Source organism: Parasteatoda tepidariorum, chromosome 2 (genome assembly GCF_043381705.1).
Source record: "Parasteatoda tepidariorum isolate YZ-2023 chromosome 2, CAS_Ptep_4.0, whole genome shotgun sequence".
Lineage (NCBI taxonomy): Eukaryota > Metazoa > Arthropoda > Arachnida > Araneae > Theridiidae > Parasteatoda > Parasteatoda tepidariorum.
This window is the reverse complement of record NC_092205.1, coordinates 683,090-699,011: the sequence shown is the minus strand read 5'-3', so window position 1 is coordinate 699,011 and position 15,922 is coordinate 683,090. Positions and strand designations below refer to the sequence as shown.

Sequence of the window (15,922 nt, the reverse complement as noted above, 5' to 3'; positions counted from 1 at the left end):
TCAGTGGACGAAGGCATTAATTCAGATGTTAAAAGAATTGAAAAATGTTGGCATGAGTGTTCCATTCGATATACCCATCATAGAATTCCGAAAGATTTTCAACCGAACAACTTTCTTCTGAAGGGCCAATGTTCCCGTTGGAAACCCTGTTAGACAAGCCTTCCTTATTAAATCGAATTAACAATATATTTTAACTGTTCTGTAGAAATCAAATTCAGAGTTTCCAGAACATTTATTTTTGCTTTTGAAATATCTTGCAAGCTACTGGAATGAAAAAGTAATGATTTTCTAACCAGTTGTTTATTGTAGCGTTTTTTTTTTAAAAAAAAGATCAGATTATTCCAAGATTCAAAGGTTGATTGCTGGAAAAAATTTTACTTTCAAATTTAACTCCCATACTTTATTATTACTGTTCCTGTGCTTTCCACATCTCACCACCCTTCTGATTTTGACTCTGAGGAGAAATTCCTTCTCACAGACAAAAGGACGATAAGATACGATAGAAATAATATCAAAACAAAGAAAAAAAAGTACAAAAAACACAGAAAAAGTTTTTGTGAGTTTAATAGAGAATTTTTTTTTTTTTTTGATTTCTAATAAAAATGTATAAACCAAGATTTTCTTAAAAAGGGTACTGTAAAATCCAGAAGATTTTAATATTATTCGTATAGGTGATCTTCATGGACCAACAGAAAATGACGTAGGAACTGAGGTTCCACTGTAATAACAAGTAGTACATCAAACTTAGATGAAGTAGAATTTTCCTTTTTTTTGTTGTTTAATTTTTTCTTTGTTATTGCAGTATTCCTCTGCTCAAGAGTGGAATAGCACATTTGACAACAGCAATACTTCTTGGGAGAGTGAATGGCCCCCTCCTTCGAGTTCTCCTTTTGCCAAGCAACCCCAAAGTGGAGGAGGTTATTACAAGCAAAGAAGCACACCTTTATCCTATCATTCCTCCAGCAACGACTGGTCTACAGGTGATTCATCTACCAGTAGTTCTGCTCCATCAAGTTATGGTGGTATGTCTCAGCAGCCAGCATCAAGTGCCTCTTACTATGAGAACAATAATTTCTATGGTGGTTACAATTATGACTCCAATAACCCAGGAGGTTATATGCAACCTCCCTATAGGAGCTCACACCATCCATACCATCATCCTGCTGTGAGGCCATGTGATCCATACAATGGCAACAGAAATCCGTCCAGTTGCCCTCCATCTCAAGTGAAGCAGCCCGATTATAGTCAACGAAATTCAAGATATGGAATGGATAACACTTTCAATAAAATGCAAGTGAGTATGTTTTGTCTTATCAGTAAAAAAATCTTCCGTGGTTTAGTTAAAATATGTTCAGTGTGAAACTGATAAACAAAGCAACCTGACCTTTTGTTGATTGACACCAAGGATAAACAGCAGTGGCATCTGGCTAGTGGTCCGTACGTAGAGAAGTGAGGAACTGGCAGAAGTAGGTGATAAACAGCAAACCTTTTTTGTTTACTTCCACTTCAAGGTTTTGCTACAATATCATGTAATATCAAAACATTGGTTGATACCATTCAGCAGAAAATTATGCACTTGTAAAAAATAAAAATAATATTAATAACTTTTCTTGTGCTTGTCACTCGTCAGATTTGTTAAAAGGAATATAAGAGGTTTAGAGCATTTAAAATTCTATTTTAAACTTATTATTTAAAAACATATTACAATAAAAATAAATGGTTTGAAATTTTTTAAGCAATAATAAACTGATACAAATTTGAATTTATTGTTTTTACTGCCAAAGTGTAATATTGTTCTTTTGATCTAGATAAAAAAAGAACCTGAAGACTATGCAGAAACAGAAGGAGATAATTTTACATCTCTTTTTACTAAAAGCTTAACATCCCTGTATTCTGAGGATCCAGATAATGCCTACAGGGAAGAAGGCAAATCCTATGAACCAGATATTATTGTATGCTCACCTACCCCTCCTACTATGTCCAACATGGAGGAGTCATCAGCTAACTATCAACGACTGGCGCCATCTAGTGGGCATTACAACTCCAACCCTGGAAACTATCAAGGGCCAAGAAACAATAATTTTTCTTTCTATGAAAATAGAACTCAGAACTCTGAGCATTCTGCAGATGTAGTTGAACTGGGTTCTGAAAGTGAACGAGCTAATTCATTTAGGTTAGTATGAATTGAATGTTCAGCTGGGAGAATTAACACGAAGAATTATTAATCATTTGTTCATAACCAATTTTTTTTTTAAAAAAAAATTGTATTTTGAGTACCATTCTATTAAGTATTCCTAGGCAAAACATTGCTTTTATTTGGAAATTTAGCTTTTTGGTTAGCCTAGTCAGTATGAATCAATTCATATAATTAATTTTTATTGGATTCACACACCTTCCAACATTTGAGGATTTTGCATAATAGTGGTTGTGAATTAGTGCAAAATGTTTTAAAACGAATTTAGTTTTTAAAAAAAATTATCAGATTTAAGCACTATTATTTTTCTATCTAGCCATTTTTATATCTGTTTAAATTATTAATAATGTAGTGATGATCAAAGTTATTTTTAATTCTAATTCAATGAAATATTAATCTTCGCTACACCTAGAAGAAATATTTTCTATAACTACGGAAATTCCTACTGTAGTTGGAGGGTATGGATTCTTTTTATGTCAACTAAAAATGTTCATTTTGTCAAAAACTCACAGAATCTATTTAAATGGGAAAATATGTAAAGGTCAATAGAGGCTATACACTTTGATAAAAGTCAATTTAAAGAGGATTAACACATTACTTGCAGAGATTTATTTTTTAAATGAAATAGAAAGCTGACATGCTCTGTATGCATACTTGATTTAAGGTGGGAATTTTCTGCTTTTAGAACGTAAAAGTACTTTGACGCAAAATATAGCACATAACCTCCACTGAACTTTGATGGTACAGTACAGAACCCGTTATCCGGAAATCAGAAAACCGGAAAACCAAAAAACCGGAACAAAATTCGATAAATTTTCCCGCCATTTAAAAAAAAAATTTTTTTTTTCCTCTTAAGATTTTAGGATTTTTCTTTCTTTTTTGAAAAATTGTTTACCTACCATCATTTTGGAAATAATTATTAGTATATTACTTCATCATTTTTCTTCTTTTTAAGATTATTTCCAAATATTTTTTCTTCAGTTGGGTTTAACAATAAAAAAACGGCTTTTTGAAGAGATTCAGAAAACCGGAAAAATCAGTTATCCGGAATAGCGATGGTCCCGATCGTTCCGGATAATCGGTTCCCTACTGTACTATCTCATAATACTGCATGAATTGAACCAGGGCTGCTACCTTGCAAAAAAAACTGAAAATTAATTCTCCATTACTTCTCTAAATCAAAGTCACTATTCATCATTTTCTTATTTGTAATCAATCCTGGGTTCAAGTAACTCTGACTTGAGGTACATAAATTAATTATGAAAGTTTCCTTACATAATTCAGTTTTTGCCTTTCTATGAAATTCACTTGCATTCATGAAAGTGGTTGTTAATTTGAAAATTGTAGTAATATTAAATACAATATTTTTCAGTTGTTCTTTTTTACATTAATTTTTTTGGAATGAAGTCATGTTTAATTGTGTTCTAAAGGTCTTTTTTTGTAACTACATTGAAAACTGTGTATTTTTTTAGGTATGACAGACCCTCATTTGATGATATGCATTTGTATGCTTCCCCTAATGATACCAAAAATCAGGCTAAGAAACGTAAACTTTCAATGCCAAATATTACTCCTGAAACAGATGGGCGTAGAAAAGCTCCACGTTTGTCATCATTTAAAAGTGATTCACAATGGACACCCAATTCATTCATATTTAGTGATATTCAAGTAAAACGAGAACCAGAGGATGATTATCCAGTTCTTGAAAAAGAATCCCAAAATAATAAATTGTTAATGCAAGATAGCTCATTAAATAGTAATGGAAATAGCAATAATAAAAGTCCATCACAGCAATCAGATCACAAACCAGCGCCTAGAAAAAGAAGCCCTGCAGCCACTTGCTTTGATCGTTTTGAAAAAAAATCAACTCCAACCAATAAGAAGGTGTCTCCTTTATCTCTTTATGCCAAAGTCCAAGATAGCATTGTTTTAAGTGTCAAATGCAGGCGTTACAAGAAGAGAACAAAACCCATTGTTAACAAGGAAGAAGTTGTTTATCCTGGTAGGGAGGAAATCGAAAACTGGAAAAGAACTGGAGCCTATAGTCAAACTCCTGACCATGCTGTTCGTATTTTAATGGGAGAGCTCCTAGAAAGAGTATCTCAAATTGATGGAAAGAACATTACTAATGGACCAGACTTAATGCAGCTGGATCCCCTAAAAGTTCGGGAATTAATTTTTCAATTTTGTCAGAGGTACTCAATTGATTTTAGGGACTTTGAAGATATTAATACTGTCTTAAAGCCTCGAATAGTTCAAGATAAAATGGCAAAAAACTCAGAACGGGCTTCCGCCATCCGAAAAAGGACCAGTAATTCTCCAGTTCAGCAAGAAGCTAAAGAACTGGCTAGTAAAACGACGAAAACAGAAAAGGTTGGCAGGAAAGCTAACAAAGTGGGTCTTAAACCGACGGCAAAAAGAATTTTACGAAACTTACCAGGTCGAGAGCAGTTACCAGAAGAAACACTGGAGACTGAAATTAGACAAAGCCGTAAGCGTACTAAGACTCCCGTTGTTAGAAGGCGGTACTCTACAAGAAGCGCCAAAGATATGAATAGTAAAGATAGCGATGTTGATATTGTTATAGATTCATCTACAGATGGTGAGAGCGAGGCCGGCAAGGAAGCGGAAGTCCCAAAAAAATCTGATAGACTTAAAAATAAGCAACCGGTTGTAGAGAAGCCGGCCAAAGATAAAAGCTCTGATAGAACGGTAAATGTCTTTAAAGAAATGAAAAAGATTGAATCCAATTCGAAATCTAAAGAAAAAAGTAAGGAACGTGAAAAATCTAAAGACTCTGTTAAATTAACTCCAAAAAAGAAATGGTCACGTTCTAATAATGATTCCCGTGGAATCTTGCGTTCATCTTCAATTGAAATTGTTGACATTACAAGAAGTGATTCTTCAAGTCCCTCTGAGCCTAATAAAGATGTGGATGAATCACAAGTTTCATCAAAGCGCATGAAAAAGTTCAATAGGAAATCTAGAAACTCATCAACAGGGTCTAAGGACTCATCTTTAAAATTCATTGACAAATCTGGTTTGGATGGCTCCAAAAAGCAACCTAAAGATCAAGATAAAAAGCTTGAACAAAATAAAAGTCGATCGCAAAGTGGAAATAGCATTAAGAACAAAAATAATACTAAAAATTCAAAAGACTATACTAAATTAGTGAGCAATGATGTATCAAATTGTAGTGTAACAAGGAGGAGACGATTTAGATCATCTAAGTTTAATGAAATTGAATTTGATATATCTAATAGCAGTTTGAGTAAGATTTCAAAACAGAAAGAATCCAAATCAGCAAAAAATAACGAAATAAATGTTGCAATAGAACATAAAACAGATAGTTCTAAGATGAAAAAAGAAAATCAGCAGCCTGATATTAATAAAAAAACTAGCAATTCTCTTCATGCTAAAAGGAAAAATAGTGATGTATTATCTAAATCAAAAAAGGGATCTGAAAATATTGGAGAAAGTGACAAAGTAAAGAATTCTGTTCGTCAAAACAATGCATCAGAAAAAGAAACGACAAAGAATGAAGATGCACAAACTTTAAATAAAAATCTCAAACTACCTAATACAAAAGCTGATAATTCTAAAACAAAAAAGTCCAATGATGATGATAGGGACAGTTCTCATGATGACATAAAAAATACTGATAAAAAGGATTTGTTGGAAAGTGAAGCAACAGTGAATGGGAAATTGAGTGCCTTGTCAAGGAGTAGCAAAACAAAACCATTGCAAAAGCAAACTGATGAACCTTCAAATGAAGTTGATAACTCTTCCTTTAAATTAGTTTCTAAAATTAAAGAACCTTTATCTTCTGTTTTAAAAGAACCAAAACATATTGTGTTTTCAAACAAAAGAGGAAGTAAAGTTGTACAGATAGCAGTTAATAAACCTGATATCATTAAAAATTCATTTTCTGAGGATACAGAAAACATTAATAATGAAGACAAGGCAGCGAAAAACTCCGCTCAGTTGCAAATTAAAAAATTAACTCGAAGACAAAGCTCTCAACATTCTGATTCTGAACCTCAGGTAGTTCTTATGAAGTTACCCGATGTTCACATAAATTCAGAGAAAAGCACTATTCCACTTGAGTTTTTTGAGCGTTATGTTTCAAAAGAGATTAATAGATATTATGTTCCAGAGGAAGTCAAAAGCAAGAGTTCAGATGACAATTCTAGTGTGGGAAGTCCACCAGAATTGGTGTGTATGGAAGATGTGTGCAAAGATGTCAAGGCGATGGAACAAGACAAGTGAGTTTTTTTTTTCACAAAACAATATCTATTTCATGTTTATGTAAGCATTTGGAATGTTGTGTTTAATACATAACTTAAGCTGATTTCATTTGAAATTTTCAAACTTAATTTTTAGGGTTGTTGAAGTAAAAAGTAGACAAATGTATCAAGTATACAATAAATCCATAATTGGAGATTATAAAAAAAGGCAAGAGTGCAGTGCAAATTGCCTGTAATTCAGTTTACAAGAGAGCATATGAAGAGAATTTAAATTCATGCTAAGAAGGAAGGGTTTATTACAGAACAATATGAGTGACAATGATTTTTGGTGACAAAAAGTTATTGTACCGTTCTTTTACTCAAACAAAGTGTTGCACAGATGTCATAAATTTTACCTCATGAATTCTCATCAATTATTTCATCAACAACTGCAATGAATACATGGGGGATGTCATTTGACTGTCCTGGGTCTTGACTGATTTAATTTTAATGTGCGTTGTTCATGAAAATCTTCACACTTTATATTTATAGTTATTTGTCTTAAACAGTGCTTGCCAGGAACAATAAATGTTGGCATCATGCTCACCTTCTATCACTAAAAATCATATTACTGTTTAAACCTGTACATCTTTTCATGACTTTACATTAACTTTAAATGCTCTTATGTGAACTGGTCAGGGGTCGCATTCCCCCTAAAATTCATAAAATTCCTAAAAGTATGTGCAAACCCTAAAATTCCTAAAAATCTGATAAAATTTTGTTGGTGTTCCTAAAAAATTAGTTATAGGCTAAATATAAATAAAAAAGCAATAATCTAAAATATAAGAAATTAACTACGTTAATTAAAACTGTTTTAATTTTGCCACATGGGAATTCTGATCCTGAGAGAGGTTTTTCGATAAATAAAGCAATGCTTAATGTGAGTCACCATGAGTATACTATTATGTCGCTTAGACTAATCAAAGATACCATTCGAAATTATGGAGGAGTGTTGAAGATCACCACAACACTATTGAGGGCAGTAAAAGAATCTCACAAATCATATCAAGAATATTTTAGAAAAATGATCATGATTAATTTGTTTTTCTCTAACTTCTAATATAAATTGCTGATTTGAAATCTAATAATATCACACAATAGTTTTTCTTAATAAAGTAAGGTAATAATAAAGTTTTGATTAAGAAGGTAAAAATTAAATAAAAATCCAAGTTGGTGTTAATTTATTTTTTCTCTTGATTTATTCTCACTTTTGCCTGTTCCTGAATTATGCACTTAATTTCTGATAGGTAATATGTAAAGTTGAAATTTCATTTTTACACTTTAGAGATTTCATTCTTGACTTAATAAATTTCAGAGCTTTATTTTATGGCTTACAACTATTTATGATATGTGTGGATGAATTGTAATAATCTTCTGTTATGTAATAAACTACCGTGTGATCTGTTTTTATCCTAGCAAAATCATATATTACCCCTAAAATTTACCTAAAATTTTTTGAAAAAAGTTCCTAAAATTACACTAAAATTTTAAAAAACTTTGCTGCTACCCCTGACTGGTTAATTAGTTATACTCAATTTTCTTTGTGCTTCTGTTATCTCAATTTACAATCCTGAATAGTGGCGCTGCTGTTGCTACTTTGTTTTTGATACTGACGTACATGTTCATGTCCACTTTTCATTTCGGCAACCCTTAAATATTAGTATCCCCAATTTTATATTTTTAAAAAAAATCAATATCCATTTTTTTAAAAAGCAAACAATTATATTATTGTTTTTTTTTGTTGCTTTACAGCATATCTAAAATGAACTTAGACCAAAAAGATGAATTATCATCACCTCTTCCTCTTATACACTGCAATGAACCAATAACTTCTGAAAAGAAAAAATCTAACAAAGGAATGACACCCATAAAGCAGCTGCGTTATTCAGCAGATTCGGAAGATTCAGATTATGGATTGGTCATTGATTTAGATAGGAGGACTTCTGTTGAGGAAGAATGTAAGTTTTTCTTCATCTCTTTATGACTAAAGTTAAATAATGTGCGGCTTTCAGGAGAATTCCTCCAGACATCTGTCTTGCGTTGTGGCAGATACCATGGTTATGAGGAAAAGTTACTTCGAATAGGGTTGTAGGGTAAAAATAGTTTTGTTTGATCTTGGCATAGGTCAGTGTGAGAAAACCAATCCACTCTTTCATTCCTCCATTGCACCCCTATTAGAAATATTCTCTTGTTACCATAGCAGCAGACAGCTCCAGACTTCTAGACTGGAGGAGTTCTCCTCAAAGCCGCACTATACTGTACATGCATTGATAGTAAACATTAATGTTATTAATTCTTTGTTGAAACTATGCTTTGCTAAAACTTATAAAATAGTTTTTTTTTAATCATTGATATTTTATTTGTACATACACTACTATGTTGTTAATAAAACTGTAGATATTTCTAGCACCACTATCTTAATTTTATACATGAATTCACCTGTTGCTGAATTAGTTTGGTCATCTGTAATATTAATTTTGCCCACTATTTTTGCTCAGTAGTAAAATTTTTTGTTGTTGCAATTTTCATCTTTTTCTATTACATTGCAGTATATTGAATTAAACTTGGCATCAATAACAGAAGGATTGTGCTTTTTCTAGAGATGCATGTCAATATAAATTCTCAAAAAATAAATGCCTGGCTGATGCATTAAAACTATAGTTATTGTCAAAATTTTCAAAACTTTAATACATTATAATTTTTTATTACAAAGATCAATTTTTAATTTCATTTCTAACTAAATAGAATTTGACAACACCTGTAAAATATTAAAAATTAGCCCAGTTTCATTATATAGCTTAAGAAAAAATGTGAAGAGAAGAGATAAAATCTTTCATATTATAATTAATACTTATCATAAAATACTTTAAGAAACTGCCTATCACTATTAATATTCATACATTGAAAAACTTTGCAGATTGGTTTGTATATAATGGTCAGGTAGCTGACCTTGTGTTCGAAAGTTCCTGAGTTCAAATTCCACTTTTGGCAAAGGTATAATTTCATTCTCTGTGTTTTATATCTGTCTTTCTTATGTTGTTGGTCTGAGGTTGATCCACCTATTTGATACCCACAGAAAAGAGAGAGATCCCCGTCAAGTACCACAATGGCTTATAGTTACCAAATGTGAAGAGCATTAAAGAAGAAATAAAACATTGAAAAACTTAATTTCTTTTTTCAATTTTTTCTAGTAAGATTTAATAATGAAAAAGTGTGTATGAAATAACCATTTATATATATTTAAAAAAAAAACAACAACTTAAAAGTGCTTACAGATTCAGTTTCCTTTTATATACTATTAAACTAATTTGTTGCTATATTCAACAGTATCTTCAGTGACATGCAAAGCCAATGAAAACCTGATAACGAGCTATTCTTGTTCTTCTACTGGAAGGGGCTAAAATATTAATAATTATTTGCATATTGCTAATTGTCCTGTTATTCTTCTTGTTAATTATTTACATACTAGTTCTATTATTCCACTTAAGTTACAAAAATTAAAGTTTATTAAGAATTAATCATTTAAATTCTGATCATAGAAAGCATGCCCTTATAGACAAAAGCAGGAAGATTTATCGTTATAGTCTTACGTTACAAACTCACAAACTTTAATATTTAATGAATATTAGTTATGATGTTGCATTAGCATAATTTTCTTCTGCTTCTTACACCTCTTCACTGCGTATAGAGGCTTTTATCTCTACCTGTTGAATTTCGATTTCTACTCGATCAAATAATTTTCGCAATCCAAAAGTATCAGAGTTATGTTTTATTGGTATTATATTCAATAATTGGCCTAAATGAGCATTTATTAGCAAGTTTTTCTGTCCAAACCGATCTTTCAACAAATTAAGGGCTGCTTTATAATTATCATCCGTTAAAGAAAACCCCAAAATTGCTTTTGAAGCTGTTCCTCCAACGAAACTTTTTAGATAGATTAGTTTTTCAGTATTTGAACGATACGGATTTTTATCAATAGATTTTTCGAACTGGCCGATAAATTCCAACCACGAATTTGGATCACCGAAATATTTATTCACAGTTAATTTCGGAAGCGTTATTGTACATTTATTTACTTCTGTTTGATTTACTGTCTGAAAGCTAGTTACACCATTTAAATTAGAACTAGTTCAGGGAGTGGCACTAATTTGTTGAATCTTCCGTTTAATTTTACATTTATAGTTAATCAAATATTCTACATATGTTTCAGAGGATTCAACTTCCTTTTCGATATCTTTAACATCTAGTTCTTTAATTAGCTCTTCATTTATTAATTTTATGTTCAACATTTTCTCATTTCATTGTTCTAATGACGTTTCTAATTCATACATTGTCATGTTATCAAAGTTTTAATCTAAGTTAGTGAGAAATTTAGTAGTAGAACTTTTCAAAGCTCTTCTTTTCTTTATAACTTTTTCTATATCCATGATAAATCCAAATATAATATTTCACAATCAAAATTTAACTTACCCCTTTTTCTGGCTCTCTCTTATTCACTAATTAAAAAATTTCGATTCTATGCTTATCTTCAGTGCATTGTCCTTCTCAATCCGATGCACCAGTTTGTCTTTCAACTTCAATTATTTTTATCGGGTTGATAATTACACAGAAGATTGGTTAAACTATTAGTGAATTTATCTCGTTTTCTTGAATTACAGGAAAACTACTCAAATACTAAATAACTAGCCAAAGGGGTAAGTAACAAAAAAGGGTATATTATCTTAACATGATGTATACAGGACAATGGGTACTACGACTACATTAAAAAGTGTAGATGTCTTCTTACAAAAATCTTTTGTGGCAGTTACGGTTACAATTGACAATTAATGATGCCATATAGTGGTGGTTCAACAAGTATATTTCCACAGCCCCTCTTTCCTTTATATTGGGATCTCCAGTCCAGAGTCTGTTCTTTGAATTTTTCCAGCTTTCTGATTTTGTGTCCAATCCATCGTCATTTGTGTAATCTGATTTCTATTTTTAGTGGATTTTGCTTACTGATTTAGAATAATCTATTGTTAGATGTTTTGTGAAACTGTTTTATATTAAGAATTTTTCTAATACATTTGTTGATAGAAGCCTGCAAATTATTTGTATTTGTTTTCAAGTTTATTATCATAATATGAGTATTTAAATATCTTAAATGAATTGAAATTTTGGATTTAATTAGAACATATGCTATAAAAAACAATATTATGGAAAACAATTATAAAGCATATTTAACTATTAAGTTATGTATATTCTATTTCAGACCAATAATCTATGTTTACTTCAACAATAAAAAAATATCATTTTGCAACTGTTTCTCCCCTCAGTTTAAAATTGTCTCCATATACTATATTATGAGGAAAATCAGTTTGTCCGACAGTAAAGGATGCTGTCTAAAATGCGGTTGACTAAGTACATCACAGCCGCTTTAACACTTGTCCAAGAAAGTTGAAATATCATATCTGTCCTTCTTTCAATTTTATGTGAACAATAATTTAAAATATGGGTTTATTTTCAGTTAATGTAAAATGAGTGTTTATTTTGAAGTTTTTTTACAACAATTACTTTGTTATAAATAATAAACAAAATATGCAAAACTTATTCATCACCAAGAGGATCTTGTCCTCTAAAAACTAAATGTATTAATCATAATAATAATAATAAATAAAAGATAAATGTAGTATATGAATGATTGACAAAAAGGGGGGGGGGAATAGATGCACTTAATACATATAGTTACAGAGAAAAAAAGTAACTTGACTAAAGCAGAACTTAAAGTAAAGCATAAATGAAGGTATGTATACAGAAATAGAGAACAAATTTCTGCTCACAGGGTTCCCACGGTCCTTGAAAGTCCTTGAATTATTTTTTGCTAAATTTAGGTCCTTGAAAGTGCTTGAAAAATGTCTTACTAGGTCCTTGAAAAACTTGATAGGTCCTTGATATTGTCCAATACTGCCGGCGGCCCTTTTTATAAAACACCCGCGGATCTTTCTCGTTATTTCTGTTTTGTTCCCGAGCTCTCTCACGTGGTTATTAACGCCACCGTTTCTAACCGGGCCTAGCGTCTTGGTGTCTGCCAAGCGCGCGGAGCACAGCAGACAATCAATGCGTTCGGGGCGAGACTCCACTTCATCTTCTGTCGCATATGCTTAGATCTTCTTTTTTCTTATCGAAACTGGAATACTCTCGAATTTCGTAACAATATGTACCTTGTAGTTTTCAATAAATTTGCCGTTTTACCATCCGCACTTGTCCTTACGTTTGCGTCATTTCAAAACTTTATTGTAAAGCGTATTCGCAAAGGCACGGCTTCGTATTTGTGTTATGTAGTTTAGACTAGTTATGCCTGGGAAGTGCTATTTTAATCCCCAATGGATGGATAATCAAGCTTATAAAGAATGGATTTTATCGATGCCCGAAAAGAAGTTCAGAGCCAAGTGCCGATTATGCATGAAGGAGATCGATATCGCGAAAATGGAAGAATCTGCTCTGAAATCACACATGAAAGAAAGGTAAAACAAAAAAGCAGTCTCATGCCCTGAGTTCTCTTTTTCCAAAGACATCAACATCTAATTCATCTGGTGTAAATACTCCTTCAACATCGTGTGCCCCATGTGAAACAGAAACTTTAGTGGCCGAGGTAACATTGTCTTCTTATCTGGTCAAAAGGAATGTGCTTGATGCTGAAATTCTCTGGAGTCTGAAGTGCATCACTAGTAATTATTCATGTAACTCCTGTGAAGGGATTAGTAAATTGTTCTCCAAAATGTTTGCTGATAGCTGTATAGCGAGACAATTTTTTTGTAGTGCCACAAAGTGAGCCTATTTGGGCTCCTTTGGATTGGCACTATACTTCAAAGGGATTCTTATAAATGAGCTGAAGAATGTTGATTGCTACACTGTACTCTTTGATGAGACGTTAAATCAGTCTCTACAATCTAAGCAGATGGACATTATGGTAAGGAATTGATAATAAAGTTTGCACTAAGTATCTTACCTCCCAATTTATGGGTCATGGAACTGCAGAAAATATTTTGTCCTCTTTTTACAAATGCATGGATGATGGTTAAAAGCTCTCTAAAATACTTCAATTATCCATGGATGGACCCTATGTCAATTGGAAATTCTATTAGAAGCTTCAGTGTGAATTAAAAGAGAAATATTCCCACCAGGTCATATTCATTGGCAGTTGTGGATTACACATAACGAATAATGCTTTTAAACATGGTGAAAATGGGATATGTTCCTTCTAATTTTTATTTTCAGAAAGAATTGTTGCTGCATAACATTTAGAGAAGGTTGTGTAAATTATGGATGAATAATTTCAGAAACGATGTTTAATAGAGGAGAGGAGGGGGTTATGGAATAGTCATGGAATATGGAATACCTAAGATTTAGCTCTGTCTTTCATGCAGCCTTCACATGGAAATACACAGGATTAAAGGATTTCACCATTAACACCTCATTACCATTAGTTATAGATTGTGCTGAAAATGATTTTGTGAATTAATATGTAAAACCAGTAGGGTTGTTTTTAAAAAAATATAAATTTTAGTCCATAATACATATACTCTCTTCTCTCTATATAGGCAAAGCATTTAGGTATTATATTTGAAATTAATTATTGCCACAACAAGCATTGTTGCTTCTAGTAAAATAGAAGAGAATAATTTTTAAAATTGGTCTTAGATTAAGGTCCTTGAAAATTTTGTTGAGGTCCTTGAAAAGTCCTGGAAAGTCCTTGAATTTCAATCTCATCATAGAGTGGGAACCCTGGCTCATTACTTTGTGCTTTATTCACATGCTTTATAAGTTTCGGAACTTTATGACTAATTTCAGTAAGTTTTATTTTAAAATAAAAAAAAGTTTAGTGCAATTTTTTTTGTTTCTTTTTTTTAATTTAATTTCTAAAACTTATATAGAGGGCATTTTTTTATTCATTCGAATGTAAAATAGTGTATAATTTGAATTATGTTTTCATTAAAAAAAAAAGAAATTTAACTCACATTTTATTTTGAGCTTATTGAGAATGTGTGTTTATTTCTGTCTTAATCTAAAATTCAATATATTATTTTCAGTGTAAAATAGGTTTAAATTATTGAAGTCTTATACCTGTTTCATACCTTTGTCTTTGTATATAAAAGAGATTGAAATTATTTTTAATTTATACATAACAAAATTACTTACATTTAAATAAAAGTTGTGTTAGTTTTTGACAATTGTGGAAAGACCTTTTGTTTTGTTATAGTTAAATTGATAATATGTATATTTTATTATATTTAATCTGTCTCTTTATTATGCATCTAAAATAACAATTTTCAAATGGTGTCTCTCACTCACAATAATAAAAATTTCTTTTCATCTCAGTGTATAACAAACTCATATGTTTGTTCTACAAGTAAACTGCAATTTTAAAAATCAAATTTTTTTTCTCCAGCTTATACACCTGCTGGTTCCACCTGCAATGAAGATATTAAGAAAGCATCTCAAAACTGTAATTCTGAAGATTTTCCTATTTTTGATAGAACTGCAGTAAACAATCAGTCTGAAATGAGTTGTGATGAGAATAAGGAACAGAATGAAGTGATGGTTGAGTTAGCTAAAAAATCATTTTCTGAAGAAACATTTGAAAGGAAATCAATCATTGTTAACAATTGCCTAAAATCAGAAAGGACAGAATCTCAAGATGCTATGTCAGAAAATGCTTCTCTCGAAACTTCTGCTAAAACTGAAAGTTGTGAGCATGCTTTAATGGAAGGAAAGTCTGAACAAATGAACACTCAGCAACAAAATAGAGTTGAATCTATTCTCCGTTCACTGTTGTTAGAAAGGACAAGTGATGGGAGTACAAGTTCATCTCAGGTATCAATATAAATTTTTTTCATTCCCTGAGTATTTTCATTATTTAAACTTGGTAAATATTAGGAGTTGGTTTATTATGGTAAAAGGTATTGTTTTGAATATTAATTTATTGTTTTCTGTTACTTTTTTATGAACTGCCTAAAAAAAAACTCTTGGTGCTTTCTTAAATGTGTAAAAATTAAATTACAATTGTACAAAACTGCAGATTTTTAAAAAAAAATAATGTTATTAAATTATATTAATTAATTGTTGAAATTTATATTGATTATTATGGTCTGTTTGAATGCATGTCTGTTTTTATGTATTTTGACATTAATTTTTTAACTCATTAATTGTTGAAATGAAAGTTAGTGAAAAACCACACATTTTAGAAGGATTTATTGCCATAAAAATCAATCATTATAAATAAAATAAATTATGACTAATAAATGGATAATATAAATTTAGTATCCCTCTGATTCACTCAACTTGCCAACTTTCATATTTTCTGAGGGTGATTTTACAAAGTGATAAATGAAATAATAATTGAATTACATTTTTCAAAAAATATTTTTTTTAATTCTTTATTTTGCTGAAGTTTTAAAACACA

General features: G+C 31.2%; 1 protein-coding gene across 10 annotated transcripts in view; it reads left to right on the top strand.

Moving 5' to 3' along the window:
- LOC107453403 (microtubule-associated protein futsch) overlaps positions 1 to 15,922 on the top strand; it is a 118,388-nt gene that overhangs the window by 63,505 nt on the left and 38,961 nt on the right. For all 10 annotated transcript variants that reach the window (XM_016070224.3, XM_071177050.1, XM_016070230.3 and 7 more), the window contains exons 3-7: positions 803 to 1,294; positions 1,809 to 2,173; positions 3,667 to 6,459; positions 8,233 to 8,438; positions 14,909 to 15,333. In XM_016070224.3, coding sequence (XP_015925710.1) covers positions 803 to 1,294; positions 1,809 to 2,173; positions 3,667 to 6,459; positions 8,233 to 8,438; positions 14,909 to 15,333 — 4,281 coding nt within the window. The remainder of the gene's footprint in view (positions 1 to 802; positions 1,295 to 1,808; positions 2,174 to 3,666; positions 6,460 to 8,232; positions 8,439 to 14,908; positions 15,334 to 15,922) is intronic.